Below are 20,464 nucleotides of genomic sequence, written 5' to 3'. Positions count from 1 at the left end.
GATTAAAGAACTGTTGATTTCGACTGGAACGAATTGGAACGGGCGAACGGGCGTGCAGAAATAAACCATTTTTCCATTGGCCTGCGTGTAAGCGTGTGATCGTTAGCGGCAAGCCGGGGTTCTCTTAATTGATTTAATGCCTGTGGCAGTACCAGCACCGCACCGGCAGCCGCGTTTTGCTTAGGAATCTAAACATCGCCACCGACCGACCGGTCGGTCGGTTGCTCCAACGCTTACGTTCCGTGTGGGTGACAGTTGATGAATGGACTTTTTTTTCTCAATTTCAACTCTCCAAACGGATTGAGTCCGTTGGAAGCGTTTCAGTCTGGTTCTTTTTTTTGCTTCACATCTTGCGGAATGTCAAACCAAGTTGGCAAGCAATGCGTGAATGAAAATGAAGGAGTGAGTAAAGGTCAAAACGTCATCTCGCTCGAGCGGGCAGCGGTCTTCTAAGTGGTCATAATCGTTACACAGTTTTCGAGCTGCCGCAAGACTGCTGCTTGCGTTAGTTAATTCCTTTTCAAGGGTCATATGTCAAATGTCATTTATTGTTTTGGCTTCAGTTTCAGCCTTTTTGACACCTAAAAATTAATGGAATGCCATAACTGTTCTTCAAGAAAGTACCATAACCAGGATGTAATATTAAAACAATATTTCTTTTTAAATGATTTTTTTATTCTTATCAACCTGAAGACTCTCTAATCCTGGAATGCTTTCGGAGAAGAAGAATCTTCACAACGACTCCAAAAATAATTTATACCTTCAATTCAACGCTCATCAACCTGATGACCCCAAAACCCCCTTTGGCTAGATGTCTCCAAAATCGTGCAGCGCGTACGTAAACGTTTTCGCGCATGAAGGATAACCCACTAAAAGGTCGTCGCCACCGACCGACCGAATCACAGTCTATGCGACACTCATATTTGCTGCGAAATTATGACGAAATGCTGGCGGCAGCACAATTTGCGCACACATCGCCTTGCGTATTTGCGCATGCGGCTCAGGCTAGCACGCCGTTCTTGGGACATTTGTATTCGGGGCCGGGCTCACGCAGCTCCGGCTCAAGGATGGCTGAATTCACCATCACTCATGCACCGAGACGGGACGTGACCGCCCGCTACACAGCAGGACCGATCGTGCGTGCGTTATGATAATCGAGCGTGGGGGTGCGGACTGCATCTACATTACGCACTCCGTGCCTCTCTTTCCCGCTCTCTGCCACCGTCTGGAGGCCATCGTACTCACGCGGGGATGGCATTAATTTCTTGACAGCTCGATGATGAACGCCAGCCGCCGTGTCACATGTTGGTGGTCGTAGCTGAGCGTCCTCACGTGAACGTGAAAGAGAAGAACGTGAACGTAAAGCAAAAAAAAACAAGCTTGGAATATATTGACAAGCCACTGAGGAAGCCTGGCTAAAGGTGATGCAGCGGGGTCACATTATGTATGATTATTTCACACCTTTCCCATAAGAAATCGAACATCGATCGATCGATCTTAACGAGGTACCTGCTGTTGCTGCAGTGGTGCATGATAATTTGTGACAATTTTTTAATCAAGATCAGATTTCGCTCTTGTTGTTTGTGTTTCGTTGAGGCGTTTTTTTTCTCTCTCTCTTCCTCCACCGACACCATCAAATAGTAGGTTCGCTTGGATCGCTTTTGACCCCGCAAGGGAAGAAATGGATCTGTGCAGCACTTGCAGCTTTAAGACGACGACGCCCTGCAGCAGTATCTCCAAGAGGTCACCTGTTCGAGTGTATTCAGTGCTACGGACACACCTGCATTCAAGGACCACTGAGACCATGGCCCACCTGCCCAACCCGCACCCCATTTTTGGTTTAATTACAATCAACCATCAGAATGAAAGGGGGGAGGGAAACATTCGTCCGTGCTGGCCACATAATGCAACATAAATTGCTCACGTTAAACCGTGTGTCACCCCCGGAGGGGAGCAGCGATGGTAATGTAATGTGTAATTGCATGCGTTCTGGTGCACTGGGGCACGGGGCAAACCCTGGGCCTGGAGGATGCACAATTTATGTACCAACTGTAATGGAATCAGCATTGTGATTTCTGGCCCCGGTTGGTTTTTTTTTGTGTTCCCCATCGCCTCCTCCAGTGTTGTGCTGCTGCTTGCCTCTGCAAATTCAAAGAAATAAGAAAGGTCAAATTCATTATCGATCATAACTCTTTCCCGCGGGTACCCGTGTGTGCGCTCTCGCCGGCTCGCCAGAAAACGGGATCGGCTTCCGTTCCACTGTGTGTGTGTGTGTGTTGGCAATGTTGGCATCGGTGCATCGATACGGTTGCATTAAATGGATTCAATTCTCTGGGCTGGCTGCTCCGGTCTGCCCTCTCCCTTGGGCACGCTGTTGGGCTGTGTGGTGTAATGGATGAGCCCGTGTGCTCGTGGTATGAAACGACGCACATGGGGGGAATGTAATTTGCCGTAATTTAGTGTTGAAAGGACGAGAACAATGGGTGCTTTAAAATCAGGGTCTGGTATTTTAAATTCCACCGAAAGTGTAGTACTTCACTAAAGGATTACACGCTACTTATAACAAAAAAATCACACATACAAGAGGTATTTTATGTAATTGATTCTAGCGAAGGGGGAAGCTTCTATAAATTACAGTCTTTTCCCCGTGCTACGCGAATACTGCGTTCTGGAGACATTTGCGTAACTTGGAAGTTTGCCTGAGTCGAATATCACAGTTTCCACGCAAAATATAAACGTTAAATAGCTAGTTTAGATTAAATTTAATAAACCCTTATGCAATTAATAGCTTATTTAATACAATTTGTGTAGGAAATTCGGTCATTTCTGAATTTTCAGCGCATCCAAACTGTTGGCAATTTATTTTGATATTACTTTGCAATTTATTTTTACTCGTGTGTCGCGTAACTCGGCTAAAGACTGTACTTATCAAACATCAAAATCTACAGCTTACCTTTTCATTCTGTAAAAATGATCGAAATTGAAACACAATACACCAGCAGTGGATTAAATTTGATGACCGGTAAGTGCGAGAGAAAAAAAACTCACCTTACTAATGGAAATTAATGGCTACGCTGGCCAAAACATTGATTAAACACATAAATTATTAGCTTCCGAGCAGTGGGCGCATAATGGGATTAGCTTACAATTTACCAACAAACATTCACATAACACCTTATTACCGATTATGCTTCCCGCTCCTCCGCAAATCATTGTATATGCTATTTATTTCAAGGGAAAATATTTCAATTATAACAACGTTCATACCATTTTGCATTTCTGAAATGATTTCGGTGCAAATTTGATTTAATCCAAACCGGGAGCAGTCGCGGGCGCGTGCTCCGTTGGTCGCTTAATTAGGGCCGCTTAATTATAACGTTTTACCGGTGCTAACTCTCAAAGCGGAATTTGATGTGGCTCAAGTTACCACTGCCCGGGCGTTCGATTTGTGTTTGATGTTTTGGGCAGCTTCGAACACGACCTTTTTGTTCACACTTGCGTGATACGTGACGCTAGCGTACCTGTTGCGGACGGGCACCGCGACAAGCATGCGGCGAGGCGGGCTTTGTGATGGTCGGTGGTCAATTAACAAGTGGTCAGCGTTGCAAAGTAATCAAATCAAAGCAGCACGTCCGCTGGTGGTGCTTTATCTACAATTAAGATAATGAATGGATTTAGAACCATATTAATCCTGGCGGCTCTGGCTCGATGCATTGCGGACTGCTCTGCAGCGGTTGCATGATTGTTGATGCTGATGTGTAAATGATTTGTTGCATGAATGTTTAAGCTGTGTATTAAATGCGTCAAACTGAGCTGGTGTAGCTATTAGATGCATTTTAATTGAGCACGTGTGCATGTAGAATCATCGCGCAAAAAAAAAAGGGATTTACATGTTTTTCAAATACAACCCTCTGTTTCTCCTTGTTATGGGTGATGTTTTATTCCATTCCATGCTGCAGCTGCGTGGATTCGAAATATCACACTAATTATTGTATATTTATTTAGCTCCACATGTCATTGACCACCTACCGCGCATCAATTACCTCTGGGGACCGTGTCAACAACGTTAATAAAAACCTGATCTTGCGTTTGTATCTCCCTTGTTGCTTCTCCTCCTTCAAGCAAAACAACCTGCCTTTCGGACGCTGTGTGCCGAACGTGAAATTACATAATCATTTTTGTCCCCCCGGTTCCCATCGTCCCGAGAGACTCTTGTGTGTTACAGTTTTTAAAGAAAGGGTACACTCCCCCTTTACCCACACCTAGCTACTCGAAAAAAAAAAATACAATCTCAGATTGGTGCACCGGATGTGTCCATAAGCAGGGGCACCCAGGGAATCCCAGTCACGACAAGTGCAGGCGCGCCACTGTCCATATTTTTCTGTCTTGCTGCGTTTTTGTTTCGTCTCACCCCACTTTTGGGGCGCTGTGTGTGTCGGGCGCAAAAAGGCATTCACACGCCACAGCGAATGTGTGCACGCGCGCGTACGCGTACCAGCCCTCCAAAAAAGGGGTGGCAAGGGCCCCAGCATCATCGCCATGATGGTAGGTGCGTTTGGATTGCGTCCGTTTGATTTAATTTCATGCGTTTCTGTCTCTGCGTGTGTGTGTGTTCGTTATATCCAAGACAGACTCCGAATCGATCGTGAAGCACAGGGCAAGCAACAGAAAAAAGCGTAGCCAAAGCTTGACTTCATTAGGGGTGCGCAATATTTAACAAGTCGCCTGATTTAATCCCACCGCGCTCAAGTTTGCCAGTAGCGACGGCGACTAGACAACATTAATGTCACTCATAAATTCATGCAAAATCAATATCAATAACCCAATCCGTCCGAGCTGGCTGTCGAAAAAGGGAAGCAAAAAAAGCTGGTAAGATCTAGCAGACAAGTCTATGGAATAAGAGGTTTTCCTTCCCTCTTAGAGCTCTTCTGAATTCTTAACCACGCTTCAAGGGAAACGGCTGCCGGCTTGAGAACGATCGTGTGCCTCTTTACGGTGTGCGTTAAATTAAGATGATTAGAGAAGGGTGCACCACGGTCTAGGCTCTCGGGCAGCTAGTGTCCTGCCGCTACTCCTAGACAAGGGTGGACTATTATAAAATCAATCAAATCGATAAGCATCAGCGTACCGGCCGCCGTCTAGTGTGTAATTTTTGTTTCATGATTTAAATCTATACACCTGTTTGCCTCCTGCGTGCCAAACAGTGTGTGGAGGTGTGAGCAGACAAACGACATCCTGTGTGAGTGTGTGAACCGATGCAGAGGTCACGGGAAAGGTAAATAATGCATTCAAAGTGGCAGACACAGGATGTTATGTTTACAAGCGAAAGAAAACATTTTAAAATCACAAATTCACTAATTTGTTTTCGATGAAATCTTTCACCGACGTTGTTTTAATTAAGTGAAAGAAGAAACGAAAATTGCAACGGCACTCCACCGAACCACGGCCAGAAGCCGCGAAGGTTTATTATCAACAATGGCGTCAGATATTGATAGCGGTTTCATAATTCATTTCCCTTCGCTATTTTCACCCTACACCAGCACACACTGGCCCGCTGGACCTAGATGCATAATCATGTTAATAGGGCTATCAACTCGAACCGGGTGGGTGGGTTGGTGGGTTGAACTACTTTTATTTTCACCCCGCACCACCCCGTCATGACGTCAAGAAAGGTCCAAAAGCACCAAAAAGCTTAAAATAACGCCGATAAACGCTTGTCGTCGGCTCACACCCTTTCGATGGGTTGTTGGCTTTTTTTGCTCTCTCTCTCTCCTTTGCCCGTTTTGGTTTCTTTCTCCACCGATCGGGCGAGGGAGGGGTAGTCGCTTATCGATTTTGAATATATTATTATCGATATTATTATAGGTTTATGACGAAGGTTCACCCCTCGGCACGTTTGCAACCTTTCAATTACTCCCACTCGCGCTGTGACGCTGGGAGGGGTTTTGTTTTGTATTCGGTGTGGCTTGCCTGCACCTTCCCCGTGTGTACCTGAGGTTGTCTGCTGTCGGGGTTGAAGGTGAAGCTATCTCGTTTGTCGAAAGAGGTTGAGTTATGTTCCGATAAAAAAATGATAAAAAACAAGCTACATAAATTATAAAAATTGAAGATGTTTGGCTTATCGCTGGAAGAGATCTGTTGTTTGATTGTTTGGATTAGTGATGTGCTCTGTGGAGGGCAACGACGACTCCGATCTGACTTTGACCATTATTAGTCCCATTCAAACTCCAGCAAAATGGGAATCACTAGTTCCGTCTAGAGTCGTAGTCGTCGGGGTTGGAGTTGTTCTGAATCGTCCGGAGTCGTCCAGAGTTTCCCGAAATCGTCTGGAGTCGTCCAGAGTTGTCCGGAATCGCCCAGAGTCGGAGTCATCCAGAGTCGCCCAGAGTCGGAGTCATCCAGAGTCGTTCGGAGTCATCCGAAGTCGTCCAGAGTCATCCAGAGTCGCCCAGAGTCGTCCAGAGATCTTTCACTATGTGCGTTCTCTTCATATGAAGGCCTCCAAACGACTCCGGATGACTCCAACACCGGGCAACTTCAGACGACTTCAACTCCGAACGACTCCAAGCAGCTCCGGATGACTCTGGAACGACTTCGAACGAATCTGGTATAATGCTGGGTGGACCTATCTTCTGGAGTCGGTTCCAAAATTATCGAAGTCGGATCGGAGTCGACTCCGGACTGATGCCAACTTTACCCATCACTTTGGACAGTAGTTCAAAATGTCTTTGCAATCCTCGCAACCTAACCTGTTCGGTAATTGGTTATTTGTGCAGCAATTTTGTACAATTTGCCTTCCGATCTTTATCGGCCCCCGAATCGGCAGCAGGAGTAAGATGTTTACATGCAATTTAATTGATCGCGTAATTAATGAGCTCTGGCCGGCTATCAATTATGTGCAATTAAACGTTTGTTTTGTTCTTTCGCCTCTTTAGGCCGGTACTCAACAAAAAGAAAGCCAAAAGTCCCATAGAGCACGTATAATGTCAACCGACCATCGTCGGTGTTGGCGTGAGCGATCAGCGTAAGGGAAAAGTGCTTAATTTCGCTTGTTTTATTACGCTGCACTTACGCACGGAAAGGAGCACTATTACCCACGCTGCATACCAGCAAGGGTGCTAATCAGCTCTCGTACAGAAGCTTCCCGAACGCTTCCTAATTCTGGCCTCCCTTCTCGTGCACTGGTCTCGCTCAACATATTATCCACCAACCAGGCTTTCAGGGCGCCTTTTCTCGTTTCTCCTTCGCGCGCGCGAAGGACATGCGGATCGTTTAAAAAGGTGGGTCCGAACAAATCAATTAATGAGCAAGTTTTATCTTAATCGCTCGTGTGTGTGTGTGTGTCGGTGGTGAACTACAGCAAACAAGCGACGAAGAGAGAGGGAGAGAGAAAAAACCTAGTGGTCCCACCCGAGCGCAGCAAAAAGGGGCGAGAGCCGGTTCCTTTGAATTTGTGCCCATGTTGCAAGCGCACCAAATACGTCTATCTGATCGCGCTGCACATGGATCATAATACGCCGGTTCGCCGTCAAGGTTGGCGTTAAATTATAAGAAGTATAAGATAAAGGAACAAGATGGAAAAGAAAACGGTTTTTGATGTGTTGTGAGAAGCAGCAAACAAAAAAGAAACAGACACAGTCCTTCGTGTTTCAGCTTGCGGCGAATGAGATTTTGCTCAGCCCCTGGTCCGAAATCTGTCAATTGGATTGTCCCGATTGACTGGCAGCAGCTCCACCCTGAGCAGCAGTTGCAGTTATTTGCTACAGGCCTCCCTCCCCCAGGTGTGGAGAGGGTTATTTTGGCAAACGCTGTGGATCACAACATTGTTGTTAATGTGTTTTCGTTAATGATCATGTGTGAATTTTGAAGGCTTGTTAATAAATTAGCACCGCTGGCTTATGACATTAAATGAGCTTGGAAGAGCTCGAGTCCAATTTAAGGAGCATAGTTTTTCTCTAATCCTTCCGAATGATATATTAGCTGTCTAAATTTCATTGCTTATCGCTCTCCTGGCTGCCCGGTTGTTTGTTAATAAAACAACAATAAACGCGCTGACACCCAAGTTGTCAACTCGAGAGCACGCGGGCGATACAATTCGCGCACGTTTCATTTCACGCCTTCCGGTGACAGAGAGAGCACGCGTTCGGCGTGCCATCCGATCGGTCGAAGGTCCAAACAGAAACCAAAAGGTTCACAATTTCAAGGGAAGAAGAAAAAACAACAACAAAACACAACCTGACAACCATGCAGCAGTTGCAAGTTGCAAAGGTAGCGTTCACCACAGCAGCAGCGCCACCATCAGTGCATTGTCAGCGGTTTTATTTTTCAATAATTATTCTTCTGCTAGTGACACCGCAAAAACCTAGCCCAACACACCAGGTTGCTGCTGTGGCTTGTTTCTGTTTCCCCCTTCTACTACCAATCGCCACCAGCTGACTTCAATCTTCAAGCCGCGCGTTCTAACGCGCAACTGTGTTTGTTTGAAAATTGTTTTTAGAAAGGAAGCCATTCGGAACGAGCTGGCCGGACGCAGCGGGTTGGGAGCCGGTCGAAAGTAGGTGCGGGTTGAGCGTTGCACGTCGTGAACGAATCGATTGACGAGTAGGCCCCACAGAAGTGAACGACCAAACAACCGCGACCACCATCTAAACACCATCTATTCCGCACACCGCCCGCGCACCGCGGCGAGCCGAAGCCAGCGTGACGTAGGAGCCTGCGTCACTATCTGCACTAATACTAATGGTGCGGTGGGCGCACCACCAATAACGATGGGTCGATGGGTTAGAGCGAACTACTACCGTGCTAGAGCGATATATACTATTGGTTGATTGAAAAGTGTCTAGAAAAGATGCGTAAAACGAAGAGAATTCACTCTAGAAAGAGCTTATTGCAATGCAGATTGCATGCTTTTAGTACATTTTAGCACAATTTGCATACTTCCAGGAGACAGTTTTTTTTAAAGATTCCTAAACATTCCTAAAGTTATGCAATTTGCACTACAATTTTACCTTTTTTACATTTATTTCGTTAATATAAAATAACAGCGTCTTCTTGTTTCCCGGAAGCTTTTCAACCCTTTTGTCCTCTTTTCAGCAAAGTCGGCAAGCGAAAAGCTGTACCGCCCATTAGAACGCGTACCACACATTTACATCTAGCACCAGCTAGCCGTCCGAAAGCGCCTAGGCTTACGGCGCTAACACCCTGTACAAGAACAACTCCGTGCCCCTCTCTACCGGCCCCGTTAAGGCCACAGCCGTTTTAGGAGGTCATATTTTATAACATTTTCGTTTGTTGCTTCTGCTACGGGGCCTGCGGTTGGCCGTAGTGTTGCCTCCGTTTTTTCGTTTTTCTTTTTTTTTGCTTTACCATGCTCAGCCCCTCGTTTTCGTTTCGGTTTGCTGGCACCGCGTGTTTCCCTTTTTTCCGAACGGCAACACCACCCAAGCTCACTCACTCACACACACATGAAACTCGCCAACCAACGGTTCAAGTTCTTTGCGTAAAACCGAAGTCGGCGCACAGCTCGCGGTTTCTCGCGCGCTTCTCGCGCCTTAGGCTACTGCTGCTGTTGCTGCTGCTGCTGCTGCTACCGCTGGTGTTGATGACGATTGTGTCAGCCAGCCAGTCTCGCCGTCGGTTCGGTCTGGTCGGTTGCGGGTTCGCGCTGCTCAGTCTCGTCACAGCCAAACAACTGTCATAACGCGCGCGCGTGCTGTTCGGTCGGCCGTCGTCACACGTCGTCCGGACCGTCCGAGTCGTCCCCCTTGCAGTGTGTGGATGTGCCTTTTTGCTTTCTGCTCAGTGTCCTGACATTCATTTGCTGCTGGTTTGACACGCTCGTTGTGTTTGTCGCTTTTTGCTGCGTTGCGGTTGCATCGTACCGCGGGTGTGTGTGTGTGTGTTTGCTTTGCCGCGATCACGATCACGAAGGTTTGTTTGCGAAAATCTGCGGAAAATGCCACTTGCAGTTGCTGTGTGTTGGTGAATTAGGGATTTAATTTAGACGCAGCTCGAATAGAATCATCCCCATCCCCCCGAAAGTGAGTTGGTTTCAGTGGGGGTTGCGCAGTGGTAAAGTTTGTTGGAATTATGTGGCGTAATAGCTTCCGAGTTTAAGCAGCAACAAAAAAAAATCTTGTGTGGGCCGTGTCCAACTCGCGCCGTGTGTCCCTGGTGTACGTGAGTGGCCGCTTTGTTCAAAGTTCAACCCTGACGTAGTGTGTCCGTCCCCTTCCCTCAATGCGTCGCTCTAAAACTAGTTTGCCCAGCCAGTGACCAACAGGGCCCAGGCAGTGGTGTGTATGAGCTAGCGCTCTAGCCCCACCGTCCGTTACTGCGGCATATACGTTGTTTGTTGTGTGGTGTGATACGATTTGCTATTTTTTCTCACTTCCTCCTGGCCCCCAGTCTACATTCCCCCTCATTAGCCTATGCTCACCAATATGCCGAGCGGAATTGAAACGACGCACTATAGTTGATTGCCTGCCGGCATCGACAACCGCCGCACCGGAGCACTGATAGTGATAGAGGGCCTCGGGCACTCGGGAATGTGCAGCACCGTGCATGTGTGGTGTTATCTAGCGTCAATTAGGTTGCAATATAAATACACCTTTTCCGTAGTGCCCCATAAATTACCTGCGGTCCTGTACTAGAGGAGAAAAAAGGGTCGTTGTGGAACCATTTCCCAAAGGTCCTTTCCACGAGGCGTCCCGTACCGTCGGCACGTGAACGTGGATGGAGTTGTAGTGAGAGTGGCACAGAGCGTGGTTACATCACGAACCTTAAACCAAAAAAAAAAAAAATAAGAAGAAGCAAAAGGGGATAGGTTCCCGGATCCCTGTTCCTCGCTTGAGTAATCGCCCCCTAAACCGGTGTGTTCCAGTTTGTGCCAATCGGATCGGAACCCCGGTATCGATGGTTTGATAGATAATGAAGCACGTTTTTCGTGATAGCTGCAATCGATTATATCCGACAACTTGCCTGACGCAAAGGCATCACTTTCGGGCGTTTGCTCAATATGCGAGACGGCGTAGGGCCCTGGTAACCTGGCTTGGCGTCGAAGAGCCGAAGAGCTCGCCACAGCCATCGCGATAGGTTGCTAAAGTGATGTTGAGAGGCCATTTGGTTGGTTGGTGTTTTTTTCTAGAGTGATTCTATTATATTAGGCCTAGTAGATGGTCGTGATTAGCTTGAATGTTTGGCTATAATTCTAAAAATATAATTTCCTCAACAGGTGTTTTAATGCGTTCTGGGCTCCTCTGTAAGCCATGAACCTCCCTTTATGGCACGCGTGTGGCTTGTGTGTGTGTTTGTGACAATGCAATCAACCTAATGATTTATCGAAACTAGTGATCTTAAATTGTGTCTACTTCCTAGAAACGGCAAAAAATACTCCCCGAAGGTGGGACCCGGTGGTTCGGTTTGGAAGATGGTTGGAAAATAAATTTCCTTCCCTCACAGAACCCGCCCAAGACAAGATAAGGCTGTTTGTGTGGTTTCATATCGCCCGTTCGCAGCCGAAGTGAGTTGTGTTGCGTTTTTCTGTGTGTGAGAGAGAAGGGTATCAGCCGCCCGAAAAAAAAAGGAGTATCAAAGATCTAAGGTATCTATGCTGGCTCGGAAGTCACCGGTCACAGGCGTGTAATATCGACATCTTCGACAAGCAGGAAACAATCCGGTTGTGTTGTTTGTGTCGTGTTTTTTTTTTTTCGAGTGCCCTAAGACACCGAAAAGGGAAGCTTGTCGCTGGTTGACAGTAAACACAAACCGGTGCGTGTAGTTCCCGTCGCTTCTCTTCCGGTGCTGCCAGTGCGTTGCGCTGTGTGTGATATCAACAACAACAAAAAAAAAGCTGCAAACATGATTATTATTACCGGCAGTACGGTGAACGGCGACGATGGCGATCTGCCCTCAACGACGGCCAGTGAGGATGACGAGCGGCAGCAGCACCAGCTCGAGCTGGTCAGTTACGGTGGGCGCAATGGGTCAGTGGGCACGCTGGAGGAGACGCTTGGGACGGCCCTGGAGTTGTCGCCGGTCGTAGAGCAACCGTCGGTGGATGAGGAAGAACCGGACGATGTGGATATCTCCGGTGGAGATGGGCTGGACGAGGATCAACAGTTTGCGAACGGTACCGCTTGCTGTCAGCTGGAGCTGCTGGAGCACAAGTGCACTAGCGATGAGGAGGACGCACTGCTCGTTGATGGTAGGTTTGAAATTGTTGGAGTAGAGAGAGAGAGAGAGTAAAAAAGATGATATCTTCACAGGATTCGATCAGTGTGTCAGTGGGGTGTGTAATATCATAAAGTCCACGAAACGTAAATCTCGTCCCACACTGCAACGAGCGAGAGAGCGAGAGTGGCTCCTTAATTTACTTGTCCAACTCAGTGTCTGGGTGTGTTTGTGTGTGTCTGTGTGTGATGGGAAAAGCTAATAAACCAGGATGATAAGATTAACGTCAAGCGGGTGGCCACTTCAGACGGTCGGTTGGATAGACTACATTATACATGCAGATGGTAAAAATTCAAAACGATCGAAACCATCCGTGTACCATGAAGCACGTTGCACGGATTGGGAGCTGTACTACGCTCTGCTCAACATCAGGTCGACATCATCCAGGGATATCCAGTTGCGCGCTCCAATGGAGTATCTAACGCGCGCGCGCGCGTGTGTGTGTCTGTGCTGCAGGTGGATGTGAATTTAATTTGAAATGTAAAACAGAAATTACTCTGTTCCGGGATGGTAGCCGCCGTGTTCGAAGTCAATGGGCACAAAACCACCCTGGCCAGTGCATAACAGTGCACAGTGCTCATGGCGTGGCGTGCTGCTGCCGTGGCAAAAGTGCATTAGATTGAACCGCAAAGAATAGTTTGTTCTCCCCCCTCCGTATCGTTATCTGGTTCCGATAAGCTGAGGTTTGAATAAATTACCCCGTTTGGCACCCATCCCATCCAGCACCGGCGGGAGCAGGTTGTGGATGCATTGGTAGTTTTGGTGCGCTAGAAGCCAGTGCCAGTGCTAGCCGCGGAACTGGTACTACCGATACTAGTAATAACAAATTGAGTACTGGGTTTTGCTGCTTTTCGAGTGGCGGCGGCAGTGCACTCCAAGCGCTTGTACTGGTCTGCCAGTACACCGGAAGCGAGGGTTGGTTGTTAGGCGAGAGTTGTTTCTGTGCGTGATTACCGTGTTGGGTAGAACTGGTTAATGATATGGAAATGAGTGAGGCGCAAAGGCGCATAGCATATCTGGTGGTGTACAATCTAAGTGGTTGAAGTATGTTTGCTGTTAGGTTGTGTTAACCTAATTTACTATCCTTTTGCCGTAATTGATAGCTTCTTGTATCAAAGAAGACTCCTTTATTTCGATGTTCTCACTAACGCTCTTACTTTCCTTCTCTCTCATTACAGGTAAGTTGCGCAATCTTATCTCGTTTTGCAGTAAGTATGATTTTTTCCTTTTTTTATAATTTCGACTCCGGTGACTAACCTCGCTCATCGACACACATCCCACACTAATCCATCGGAATGTGCCAACATTCTTCATCCGAGTTGCGAACTGCGTTATTCAAGAACTTCAAGAAAACAACAACCAAAAAAAAAGCCCCCAATTCTTGCCAAGGTCCCCACCGAACATTCTTCCTCGGGTGCGGGAGTGGCGAGGTGCGCCGGGTTGTCACGTGACCGGGTGAATCGATCCGGTAACTGGTTTTGTTATTTTATGGCGCGCTGTCCTGTCTAAGAGGGGGGGTAGCATCTCATTGAATTGGGGTTTGAACTTTTCTGTGCCGTTTTGCACCGGTATCCACAGGAAATACCCAGCTCATGCCAGTTGTTTTTTTTTTTTGCGTGGGTTGTTCTATGATTAAACGAGCACACTGTTCGCTTCGTGATTCTTCCAACACCGTTGCGCTTTGCGAGCTGGGAGTTTTGTTTCGCTTTGATCTTGCACCTGCGATGGCTCATAACAGTTACAGATATGTTGGGGTGGGAAGTTTGCGCTTTGATTATCGTGTGCCTCCAAAAGGCGGCAGGTTTGAAAAGCGCAAGCAGAAGCGTCCTCCTACGCCTATCTTTGGCCTATCAGCCTGCAAAGACGGATAGGTCACGGTGGGAGTGTGTGGGAATTGGTTAGCTGAAGGTGTATTTTTGACAGGAAAGGGGAAGATATTTTTAGTTCTTATTATCACTTTTTGGGGCCATGTTTTGTAGACAAAGCAAACAAATGATAGTTGAAGGATCTTTTTCAAAAGAAAACCCATACATGCGTTTATTAAAATCCTATGCAGATGATCGATAGAAGCAAAAGGGCAATCACTCAAGACAGGAATGTGCTTAAAAGAGTGTGTTTTCTAATCTTGCCGACGCCTATCGGCTAATAAATCATTAGCACTGAAGATCTTCACGATTGACATTCTTTTCCCACTCGCACATACAAAAAAAAACACACATCTCACGCACGTACGCCAACCACTCACGTGCGCACTGATTTCACACTTCATAATTTACTGTGCACACACACGATCGGAGCAGGGGGTGTATTTGTGTATGATACAAAAGGAAGACACTACTTCGAACCGGGCAGAAACGAAAATTACTTTCTTGTGTCTTTTATTTTGCAGCCGGAAAAACAAAATTCTTGCTTGACGTTATTTATTGCTCGGCTCATATTTGCATAAACCTTTTACGCTCTTGTTCTCCCTTTCACCCCGTCTGATGCTGGGGCGCACTATGACTTTGCGCTTGGGAATTTTCGGTGTTGTGTGCTGTGCGGGGTAGATCCGGGCCAAAAACTCACACAGTAGCTCAGTAGCCCTCCCGTCCGGCTGGCTGGCGGGCAATTATGGGACGTGTTGAAACGCGCTCGGTGTCACCCGGTATTGCCCGGAGGGAATATATCGTTTGAATCGGATTTAATAAATCTAGCAGAATGAATTATACTCACCACAGCCATTTGGGTCAGAGACCGTAAAAAAAAGCTGCTGGCGAGAGCGTGTGTGTTGTTTTTAAATCGTTCTACCCCACACGAACACGCTTGGCGTGTCCTATTATGAAAAGGGGATTATTTGTTCTTGAGCGGGAGCTGTAATCGTTTGCTCATCGTTTTTGGGGCGTGCGGGACAGTGAATTAGAGTGCTTGATTTATTGCAGTAAAATTGAAAAATACTTACACGAGTATGTGGTAACATTGTGCGAAAATCTTACTGATGAATTACAGCCTTCCTTAGGGAGGGTTGCCTTTATTTCTCCGCTCCAAGAGGGCGAACACGTTGTTTACGATAGAGCGCGATAACAACTGTTTTTTTCCCGAAAGCTCTTTCTAGCCGTTGTGTGTTGGTAAAATTGTCTCCGATCGTTTTGTGGCGCAAGAGCACGACATCCCCACATTGCGTAAACAACAACCACAACAAAAACATGAGTACGCAAACAAGTGGAAGCAGAAAACGGTTACGATAAAAACCACAAACACCACCGGTCTGGTTGCTGTTTGGAGCGCGCACTTGTGGTTTGTAACGTCTACTGGAGAGAGCTCTCGCACAGAGACATTAGTGACGCTAACGATGGTGGTGACAATTTTACAACATTTCCTTTCATTTGCCTTGTTAAAGTCTGGTTACAATTTAAATCACTCACTGGTCATTGGTCAACCAGTCTTCTTGCCCTCCAGCGTGTGATGAAGATTAAAAATGCATACCATCATTAGTCACATTACACCAACACGCGGATTAGCTTGGATTTCCCACGAGGAAGATCTATCAGCTGTCATGATCTGGACCAGATGGTCATCACGAGCTCTTGCAAGTGGCCTTGTTTGACTGTCGTGCTCTCTCTCTCTCTTTTCATTGGATGTAATACTCGTGATCAGCTGCCCCATCATGAGTGCAACCCCATCAGAAGCGCACAAAGCTGCGGTTTCTTAGTGTACTAAGGGCCCTCCACACACATTGCAGTAGGCCGCACGCTGCACGATGGCTGGCACGCAGTGAGAGAATGAGTGGTCATCTCACTAGCAATCAGTGCGCGGCGATGAGAATCACTCAGCAGGAGTGCTAATGAGAGCGGCGAGGTCGAGAATGAGTGCTTCCTTATCTGTGTGGCTCAGCATCACTGGCCTGTACCGAAAAGAGAGCAGATGATCGTCCTCTCTCTTTCTCTCTCTCTCTCGCTCGCGCGCTCTCTTTGCCTAGCAGATACACAGCTGACTATCTCGAATAACAGCACCTGAATGTATAGCAAAAAAAGGGCTGTGAGGGAGTCGGGTGGGAGCGTCGTTTTATTCCTCCCCTCTCCGCAACGGGTCCCCTTTCACCTGCAGCTTTTGATTTGCAATCTCGCACGGGGTAGTGTACCATCTGTACCACACTACCCAAGCACGCGTTCGTTCGTTCTGTACGCGTACCCACAGCGCCCGAGCGCAGTGTTTGATTGTGATTTCGTGAACCAGTCCTTTACACCCTTCCCTTCTCCCGCCCTCACGCTTGCTTTGAAGGGAATTCAGCCACACAGACACAGAGGTTAGGTTACGGAGAGTCCGTTCACTATCACGGTATGTGTGCACGATTCCGTACCACACCAGCCGATATCGTACACCGGGGCAGCTGTTCGCTACACACACTCACACACCCTTTTGCTCCCTTCCCTCAGGTGGGGCGGCAGATATTTCGTGCCACCGCCGACCGTCGTCGCTGTTTTTCCCTTATTTCGTTTGATTAATTCTAGGCCGTGCAGCGCCATGTACGTGTGTGTGTGCATATCGTCGTCCGTACACCGTGGCTCGGTCGTTAGTAGTTCTATCGCTCGGCAGCCCCAACGGTCTCGTCAGTAGGGCGCTCGGCGTTGGAGTGTACACGCGAGTGACGGCAAGCTCCAAAAACAGCAATCCCGAAATCCCGTACCACTGGAGAGCGCGCGTGTTCTTGCAGCGAGATATTGCGCGGTGTGAGGCGTTACTACGCGGTGCGTTACGACGGGTGCGTTACGGGTGAGGTTGCGCCTCTCCGACCGCAACGGAGACGAACGGTTGTGCACACGATTTTAAGTCACTGCGACGACACTCACCTTGTGATTTGAAAGTCGATACAGTGACGTTTTGTTTTGCCGTTTTTTTGTTTTTGTTTCTCTTCTTCCTTCTCGGTGGCAACCTCGCTTCTTCTGTGACGTGTGTGAGCATGGTTGTATGTGTGTGTGTGTGTTTAGAGCGGTAAAGCGAAACTTGAAATAAAAACAGAAATCATACACACCAAAATAATGTGCAAAAATATGCAAGTGGTTATGATGGCGCGATGGTGGCAATGATAAAAATAAACGAAAAAATTGTTCATTTCTATCCAAACACGGCATCCCGCGTATTCAGAGACGTACTTTTCTTCACAGAAAAAAACACAGTATTTCTGTTCCTGGCTACCGTAAGCAAACCGTCTCCACTTCGCCACCTTGTGTGTGTTTGATCGCACAAATCGCGTGTACCTGTTACAAAGATTTCAACTGGAACCTCTGCTCGGCATTTGCGTTTGGCTGCAAGCAAACAGAACGTGCCATTAGGAGGTGGCAACCCAAAAGGGTTGTGCGTTCTACTGTTTGATGTTTTTTTTTTCTGCGTTTTGGGACAAATCGGTTGGTGAATGGAGAATTTTTCACTTCACAAGACTCGCGCTGAAGCAAACGTGAAACGTGAAAACCACCTGTGTATCACCAGCACACACACACACACACACAAACGAATGCACGCAAGTGCTTGTTGTTTGCGGTCACAATGTGGTTCAATTTAGAGAAAAAAGGGAGGAAAAAGTGCTCCAGTGGCAGCATCCGAAGCCCCAAGGCCGAAAGGATCGCGATGTACTTTTCAATTTATTTTCTCATTTTGGTGGACTTTTAATTATTTTCTCATCGGGTAGGGGAACGCGGAGGACGGTCCGGTTCGGTAAGCTTACTGTCTCTCGACGGTCTCTCCAATGGGGAGGACTGGGAGCTTTTTTTCTCTCTGCTCCAAGCTCAAGGACGTCTCGTATTGTGGTTGCTGCATTCCGTTGCGTTTGTCCCAGTAAAAAGATTTTGCCTGCTAGCTGCTCCCTAGCAGATGTGTTATTACTTGTTCGATATTGCTTTACTTTGGGTTCAGCGGGAATGCACATATTCTCAGTCAGAACAGACCACAGATTCACTTTAAGCAACACGTTTTAAAGTAAATCGCTTCCAGATCTCCTTAGCTCTGCTTTCTGTGTCATAAGTTCAACCAAGTGTACGGGCGACAACGCCAACAGGGACCTCACATAACTCCCTGTGCACCGTGAACTCAAAGTCACAGCTATCCGAGCAAGATTACGACGGGTTCGCCTTTCCCCTTTCTGTACACCACTTTCTTCATGTCCTTAGGACCTGTCTCGGCTTATGGTTGGGCGGAAGTTTCAGCACACTCTATTTCCGGTGTATCGGGTATGCAAGAAGCAGCAGCAGCAGCAGCAGCAGCAGTATTACAGTGATACTACAACAAAAAATCGATTCACCCCTGTACAGGTTGGTCCACGTTGCGTGCTGCTGAAAGTGAAGTGTTAGTTCCGGCATTCCGAAGGAAACCATTTCCGGCAGAGGGCTAAAGCAAACAGTGTGCAAAGTTTCTGTGTGTGTGTATGTGTGTTTGTGTGCAAGCATTCCCTGGGGCAGACATATCGCGACACAGGACGACAGAACACCCCGGCCCCAGAAACACGGTGAACGGGGAATTGTTTTCAAAATCACAAAACGATTGAGTGGTACAAAAGGCCAAAAAACCCAACAGAAACGAGAGGGTTACGAGCGTGTTTCTGTGCTGTGTGTGTGTGTGATTTTGTTGTGACGCCTGCCAGTGACGTCATCTGTTCTGAACCCCGATGGCGCACCATAGCTCGATGATGGATTATACACGTAAGTAGCAGCTCGGTTCCGTCAGTTAGAAGAATAATTGAAGAAAGTGCAAGAAAAGTTCTCTTAAAACGTTCAGAACCAAGCTATTAATGTTTGTTCTGAAAGCTTGTTTTTGGACTTTAACATTGAAGTCATCATAAGGCTTTAATTGCAAAAAAACTCATCGAAAGAATCACCCACAAAACAACGATTGACGATAGTTTGATGGCAACCCTCTAATTTCCCCTTTCACATCTAATGCCACTTCCAAAGTGTTTAGTGAAAATATCAATTATCATCCTCACCCCGGGGGAGAAAAACAGGGCAAGGCTAGCAATCCAATAAATTCGCCCTTCATCGGTATCGATTTCCGGTGGATTCGACGATTGTTCCTGTGTACCGTGTACCGCTTCCGCTCCGCGTTTCTGTTCGCCATTTACTGGGATCAAACTTCCGCTTCCTATCGACAAACACGAAAGGGAAGCAGTATCGCAGGAGTAGGTAGCGAGCTGTAACCAATTGTTGTAACGAAACACTCCTGCTGTTCGGTATTGTTCACCCCGCCCGCGACTGTTGGAGCAATTGACCCAGATAATGTCCTAAAGATTGATCATTCCCATAGGGAAGTGGGAGTGGGAAGTTCTGCTAGACGGGAGTAATACACGGGAGGAGGTACATACATTTCAGGGTAGACCTCGATGGGGGAATAAGCTGTTGAAAATGCTTCCTCTCGTACGACAGCGTAGAAAGAGCTTTAGCCTTTAGGAGATTCCTACAAAGAACAGTAATCTGGCGCATATCTCTGGCGTGAAGCAAACGCGCGGCCGCGATAAGATAGCATTGTCGGTGTGGGTTTCCATGTTTCGGATGTTTCGTTATCCGTGGTGCTCTTCTCTATTTGTGGTGTGTGTTTTTGTTCCCTTCCTTTGCTTTGCTTTGGAACAGATTGGCAGGGTTCCGGTGCTCTGTTCAGCAGCGCAACAAGTTGATATCCGGCAATAAAGAACTGATGAATGAGTTCGGTGTTCGGCTATCGATCTATTAGATCTTCTTGAAAGTGGTGCTGTGTTGCGCAGTATTGTGAAGTGAATGATCGAATTCCTCTTCAGGATCTAATCTTTGGGGACGAAAAGAAAAAAAACGAATGATGCGCTCCAACATCTATCACCGAGTACTTCGCAGTTCTCTTCCAACGTCTAATGCCCAACAATTATTGGAAGGGGACAGAAACGCCTGCACGTATCGAGCGTCACTAAATATTAGCGCGTGACGTTCAACCGAACTCCTGGGCCTCGCCCTCCCTCCGAGCAGTCTCTTGCCGGTTCTCTTGGCACACGAAGCGACCATTGTCAACTATACTAATGAGCTGATGATATCATGTCATGCGAACAGCGGTTGACATTGACCGATGTCTATCAACATGTCTGGGACGGTGGACGAATGACGATTTTTCTACACACACACACCGCTGCTGCGGTACGGTGCACTCTCGGGTGTACGCCTCACGGAGCCTCGGTGGCGCTATATAGTGTGGCAATGTGTATTCTCGAATGTGCTCTCGTGTAGCGGCAACATTGTACATTGTA

General features: G+C 47.3%; 1 protein-coding gene across 13 annotated transcripts in view; it reads left to right on the top strand.

The window, feature by feature from the left end:
• The window catches only part of LOC121593573 (high affinity cAMP-specific and IBMX-insensitive 3',5'-cyclic phosphodiesterase 8), a 141,491-nt gene that overhangs the window by 60,693 nt on the left and 60,334 nt on the right, over positions 1-20,464 (top strand). For 4 of the 13 annotated variants that reach the window (XM_041916045.1, XM_041916047.1, XM_041916043.1 and 1 more), the window contains one exon: positions 13,410-13,439. The exons of 2 other annotated variants lie outside the window; for them this stretch is intronic. In XM_041916045.1, the coding sequence (XP_041771979.1) occupies positions 13,410-13,439 (30 nt within the window). Of the gene's footprint in view, positions 1-9,646; positions 9,931-11,233; positions 12,206-13,409; positions 13,440-16,809; positions 16,981-18,371; positions 18,432-18,500; positions 18,900-20,464 lie in introns of those variants that run through there. 7 more of the 13 variants (XM_041916052.1, XM_041916051.1, XM_041916058.1 and 4 more) reach the window with 6 other exon arrangements.

Source organism: Anopheles merus, chromosome 2L (genome assembly GCF_017562075.2).
Source record: "Anopheles merus strain MAF chromosome 2L, AmerM5.1, whole genome shotgun sequence".
Taxonomy (NCBI): Eukaryota; Metazoa; Arthropoda; class Insecta; order Diptera; family Culicidae; genus Anopheles; species Anopheles merus.
This window is presented reverse-complemented; position numbering and strand designations above follow the sequence as displayed.